Below are 6,321 nucleotides of genomic sequence, written 5' to 3'. Positions count from 1 at the left end.
ATAAATGCTTCAAATCTGTACTGGCACATATAGGGTTGATTTGGAATGTGGGTTAACTTTTTGATTTTTTTGGAGTTATTTTAGTCAGTGGCTAAAAAGTCTCGTTTGGGATGAGTTTTTTTGGCTTTTTTAACTTTTGTGAGAGAAAAAATAAAATAATTATGATTTAAATGTGATATTTTGTCTTATTAATTTTTTAGTTTATTTTGTCTTTTTGTGATTGTTTTAGTCCCGTTCCTAAATGAATGCAAAGCCTCAAAGAAATCTCACACACTCCCTCTATTCTTCCCTTCCTCCTTGTATTTGAACAAGTAGTAACGGTATGTACTCAGAAAAAATAAATTAAGTACGCAAAATTTAAAATGTGGATCAAATTTAGGGATTGTTTGGGATGATTTAAATAAGTGCACTTTTTGACTTTTTATGAAATATGGGTTGGGTTTGGGTTGGGTTTGAAGTAATGTGTTAGAGAGGTGATGTGACTTAAATAAGATGATGTGACTTAAATAGGATAGTGACTTTTTGACTTTTTGTCTTTTTCAAGACATGCCAAACTTGGCCTTAATTTGAAGGTTCATTTACCCAATATTTTTTAGTAGCTATTTTTATTTTTTTTTACCTTTTTAAGATAAAGTTGCCAAATTAGTTGATGTGTTTGCAAATGCTTATTTATTTATTTATTTATTTTTTTGTGTTATTAGGAAAGTTTAAGTAGGGTTTCAATATTTTTTTTCAGTAAACGTTTTTTTGTTTTTGTTTTACTTTTATATCTTTTTAGACTAAAAAGACTTGAAAAGTAAATAAAAATTTTACAAAAAATAAGAATTTTTTTTTGACTTTTTAGCATTTGCCAGATAAGGTGAATTTTGTTGAACAACAAAAATATTTTTAAAATAACTTCTATTTTTTATGTTGTTGAAACCAAACACAGCCTAAATTGGGTCCACTATCAAATTGAAATCTACATTATAAATTTGAATTCTAGAGACTTTTTAAATGTCTTTTCCGAGTACAAAATAATGCTGCTTTTACAATCGTCATCAACTGTTGCATTTTTTTTTTTTTTTTACATCCCTTAATACAAATTTAATACAATAGTAGTTATTCAATCTACAGCAAGATACAAAACACAAAATTACACTTTTCCTGCTAGATAATATGATTGACATGGAATTACTATATTTTCTCCTCTAATATCCCTGCCCTGCCCTGCCCTGCTCTAAAGGATTGTACTGTACTACTGAATATGCACAAAATTGGTAGCATTTCCATTGAAACCTCAATTAGATTGAATCATCAGAGAAGGCAAAAGAACAGTTAGAAGATCCAATTCCCTCGAAAACCACATTCCGAGCAGGTGGCGATGCATGCACATCCAACAAACCTCCTTTCAAGAATTTTGACTCCGGTCTTACAGGATCAGTGTGCCGAATCTCCTTGAGCATCGCGGCAACATCCTTCATCATAGGACGGTCGTGGGCCCGCATGCTGACACAGAGGAATGAAACTGCCAGTGTTTGGAGCATTTCATGGACGTGTGGGTCAGCCATGCCTCTGAGCTTTGGATCAAGAATGTCAACAGGGTCACCCTTTGAGTGCAAGTGGTCTCTGACCCACTGGACCATGGGTGCACCCCCAGGCAATGTTGGGTCTAGTGGGTGCTTTCCTGTCAACACCTCCAAGAGAACTACACCAAAGCTGTATACATCGCTCTTCTCAGTGATTTTTTGTATTGAAGCATGTTCTACAATACCCAAAACAAAAGCAAAATTGGTTAATATAAAAGGAACTAGTAATTGAAAAACAGAGCGACAGATCTTCTTTCTCCAAATTCCTCTGTTAACTGTCTCAAAACACTTAGGTTGCATTTGTTCGGACAGATTAGGCCATGGAATTGGAAATATTGAGCCCTGAAGAGGAGTTTGGATACAAAATGAGAGGATTAAAGGAGTTCCAATTATGGGATTAAAAAACTAAAATGTCCTCATATTATGGTTATTACACTATGTAATCTATGTCTAGTGATTCAAAACAAAATAGTAAATGATAGGGTTCTACTAATCTCCTTCTAATCCAGGAACATTTCACAAGTGGGATAAAAATACATATATCTAAGGGATTTATAATCTAGTCTAACAAAACAAACATGGTAATAATCGTTACATCATGTAAAAATCGCAAGACACAATTGAACAATTGTGAGTGTCTTAAAATTGGGGACGAAATATCCCGTGATAAGCTGATGTATAATTGGTTTTTGAGTAATTTACCTGGAGCCATGTACCCATAAGAACCAGCAAGAACAGGTCTCTGACTCTGCTTTGAGCAATCACCATCACCATCACCACCATTGACAAGCCTAGCCAGCCCAAAATCAGCCAAGTATGGTTCAAAATGAGGACCTAACAACACATTCATAGCCTTGACATCACCATGTATAATTGGAGGCACACAATCGTGGTGCAAGTATGCTAAAGCATGTGCCACTCCCAACACCACATCATATCTAGTCTCCCACTCTGCTCCACCCTTTCCGGTGGCGGCACCGCCACCGTGTAGGACTGAGCTTAGGCTTCCATTAGGAAGGTAGTCATAGAACAACAGCTTCAAATTCCGGTTTGAGCCCCAACCCAGAAGGCGAACAATGTTCCGATGTCTGATTGATCCAAGTGTCTGAATTTCTGAAGAGAACGAACCCCCTGATTCCTCTGATCCCCACATTTTCTTTACTGCCAATGTTTCTCCACTAGGAATTGTCACCCGGTAGACCACGCCGGAGCTTCCGGTTCCGATCACGTTTGGTGACGTCAAATTCCGGGCCACGTCATCAATGGAAAAATCCATTTTTTGATACAATGCCAATTCCCATGTTTCGCCTTCCGTGGACCCGTGGTGGGCCCAACGGGTCTTTACCAACATGTAAACTGCAAGTAGGACTAGTACCGCACTGGTGCTGACTAGGATCGTCATCGCTAGCTTCATAGTTGACCTGACGTGTCCAGTGGGACCCATTCTGTCCGCGGGGGTTGCAATCCCGCCACCACCGGGGATGTGTAGGGCACTGTTTCCAACAAGGTCGGTGATCGGGAGTTTGCGAAAGAACGGGGTGTTGGGCAATTCACCGGAGAAGTCATTGAACGACACATTGAGGGAGACGAGGTTTTGGAGGCTCGCGAGGGCGGTTAAGTTTCCAGCGAGGTTATTGTGGGAGAGATCAAGGATTGCAAGCTTGGTTAAACCTGAGAATTCAGGTGGGATTTCGCCTTTGAACTGGTTACTACTTAGATTGAGAGCGATTGATAGCGATGGAATTTGACCCAATTCTTTCGGAATATCGCCTGAGAAGCCATTGTTCCCGAGATCAAGCATTTGAAGCTTGGAACAAGACAGGATCTCTGCTGGAAACATCCCGGAAAGTTGGTTCTTCCCGAGATTGAGTTTCGTTAATTTGGTTAATGAACCGACACTAGGTGTTACTGGACCAGTAAGCCTATTGTCTGAAAAGTCGACAAATTGTAGACTTTCGGGCAAATTATCAGGCAGAGAACCGGTCAGCCCATTCGAATGGAGATCAAGATACTCGAGATTCTCACATCCGGAAATCGAGCTAGGAATTCCACCTAAAAACCGGTTTTTACTCATGTCAACGAAATTCAAATTCCTCAAATTTCCAACCTCCAACGGAATAGTACCCGAAAGCCTATTGTCGTTCACTCGAAACCTATACAAGTTTGTGCAATTTCCAATGTCAGGCGGTATAAAACCCGATAAATCATTGGAAATCAGCAGCAACTTTGTCAAATTCTGCAATGAGAAAATTTGTTTTGGTATGGTACCAAAGAGGGTGTTATAGGACAGATCAAATGCCTGAAGATTCTCACAATTAGATAGAGTTTCTGGAATTTTACCGGTTAGTTTGTTCTGCCAAGCGAAGAACAAAGTCAAGTTTCTTAACTTTCCAATCGAAACAGGAATTTCCCCGGAAAATTCATTGTTATCGAGCTCTAAATGAGTCAAACTCGAGCAATTCATGAGTTCTAAAGGAATAGTACCTGTCAACCGGTTAACACTGAGCTGAATCACTTGAATCCTTGAAAGATTTCCAAGACTTGTGGGTATGGTTCCAGTAAGAAGATTATCCGACAAATCAAGAACCGCGAGCTCTTTTAGACTTCCGAGTTCATATGGGATTGATCCGACTATTGCGTTCTGCCATAACAACAAGCTTTGAAGTTTTCTCAACTCCACAATTCGACCCGGGATTGAACCAGAGATTGAATTCTGATACAAGTAGAGCTTTTGAAGCTCAGTGCAATTCCCAATCTCTTCCGGGATTGGACCTGTCAACATTGCTGTGTAGATTGCTATGGTTTGAATTCTCTTCAACATCCCAATTGATGAAGGAAGATTCCCCGAAATGCCAGTCTCAGCAAGGCCTAACATGATTAAATTGGAGCAATTTCCAATCTCCCATGGAAGCTCACCTTTGAGATTCTCATTCCCGCCAGCTCGTAAAATCTCCAAATTTCTCAAATTCCCGATACTCCTCGGAAACTCGCCATTTAATTTATTATCGTATAGCGTGAAGTACACAAGACTCGAAAGATTTCCAATCTCATAAGGAATTTCGCCTTCGAAATAATTCATGTTGAGTGATAAACTTTGCAATCTTACTAATTTGCAAATTTCAACCGGGATTGCGCCCGAGAGAAAATTATCACTGATGTCCATGACAACAAGCTGATTGTAATCTCCAAATTGTTTTGGGATTGGTCCACTGAGATTGGTTGATGAGAGGATAAGGGTATTCAAGAACTTGAGAGGTTGGAGATTTGAAGGCAATGAGCCTTGCAAATCTACTGATTTCAAGCTTATTTTGATCACATCTCCATTGGAGTTGCAGTGAATCCCAACCCAGTTGCAGGGTGTTTGGTCTGAGGAAACCCATGATTTGAGTGGATTTGTTGAGCTGGTTAGAGTGGTTTTCCATGTGAGAAGAGCTTGGCCTTGTGCATCAATGGAGGAACAAGAAGAGAAGAAGAGAGAGTGTATGGAGAGGAGGAGAGTGATGGAGAAGAAGAGTGCAGGCATTGCAGAGAGGGAAGAAGAGTCGGTCTTTTTTTGGGGATTGGAGGGACAGGAGGGGGGGAACCCCATGTTTTGTTTATAGATTAAAAGCAGAAGACCTGGATCCAATAAAACAATCTCTGCTTTTTTATATTATTATATATATATATATATATTGAGTAACGATATATAAATAAAAAATTTATAAATAATTTTTATAGATGATTATTTAGTTGTTCGGAATATCATATGACATCATTTATATAGTGCTTCAAACAAATTACGTAACATAAAACTTTATGGCAGATATACCAACTCATCACTTACTTAGAAGGTGTTTTGATTTTTTATTTATCGAAAATATTATGTAAATAATCATACATGATATTTTGATAGTATTTAATAATTTTTTAATTATTATGAATTGTTTTGGAAAAATAATTAAAAGTTGATTTTTTAGTTTTTTTTTTTAAATGTATAAAAAACTATAAAGATAATGTGATAAAAAATAAATTAAAAATTGAAAAATGGCTATTAACTATATAAAATAATGTGACTTGATGTAAATCTTTTATTTTAAAACCGAAACATTCGTGAAGGTGATTTGTAGTTATTCTTATAACCCTAAAAAACAACTATTATTATGTTCGGTATTGTTGTAAATTGAGAGACGGTGATGCAGTTGAGCTATTTTGGATTTTATAGATGCATATGTGGGTATTCTGTGGGTTCTTTCAATAAATGTGTAGGTGGAATTTGGATTTTGCTTTGTGGATGAAATTTGTGTTTGGAAGTTTTTGTACACAAATTTGAGTGGTTTTTTTATTTTATTTTATTGGAACTCACAATGAGAAACAAAACAAAATTCCATTATGATGTCATTTTTTTAATAAAAATATAATAATTATATTTAATTTTTTTATATTTTGTAAGATAAAAGTTAAATAGAAATTAGTCAATTGAGATTTTTTTAATTGTTTAAAATTAAGAAAATCCAAAAAAAAATAAAAATAGTATGAGATATTGATCATAAGGTTTCTTACTAAAAATCTCATTTTGCTTATATAAATGAGAGTATAAGATTCACTTTATGTAAGTGAAACAATTTACTTTTTTCTTTTTTTTTTTCTCAATGTAGAATTATGAAATAAAAGTTAAATGAAAGCTAGCTAATTGAGATTTTCTTAATTGTTTAAAAGTTAACAATTGTTTAGGCCGGAAGTTTATTTCAAATCAAGCAATTTTAGCCGTTTA

At 36.4% G+C, this 6,321-nt stretch overlaps 1 protein-coding gene across 1 annotated transcript; it reads right to left on the bottom strand.

Annotated features, from left to right (window-relative positions):
• Positions 1–1,001: 1,001 nt before the first annotated feature.
• On the bottom strand, positions 1,002–5,281 carry LOC114315675 (uncharacterized). The gene is made up of 2 exons (XM_028262291.2): positions 2,271–5,281; positions 1,002–1,744 (listed from the first exon to the last, which is right to left on the bottom strand). Exons 1-2 carry the CDS (start codon positions 5,155–5,157, stop codon positions 1,284–1,286), a joined length of 3,348 nt encoding a protein of 1,115 aa, XP_028118092.2. The 5' UTR covers positions 5,158–5,281; the 3' UTR covers positions 1,002–1,283.
• Between the last annotated feature and the right edge of the window lie 1,040 nt (positions 5,282–6,321).

Source organism: Camellia sinensis, chromosome 7 (genome assembly GCF_055761805.1).
Source record: "Camellia sinensis isolate YWXY chromosome 7, ASM5576180v1, whole genome shotgun sequence".
Taxonomy (NCBI): Eukaryota; Viridiplantae; Streptophyta; class Magnoliopsida; order Ericales; family Theaceae; genus Camellia; species Camellia sinensis.
This window is presented reverse-complemented; position numbering and strand designations above follow the sequence as displayed.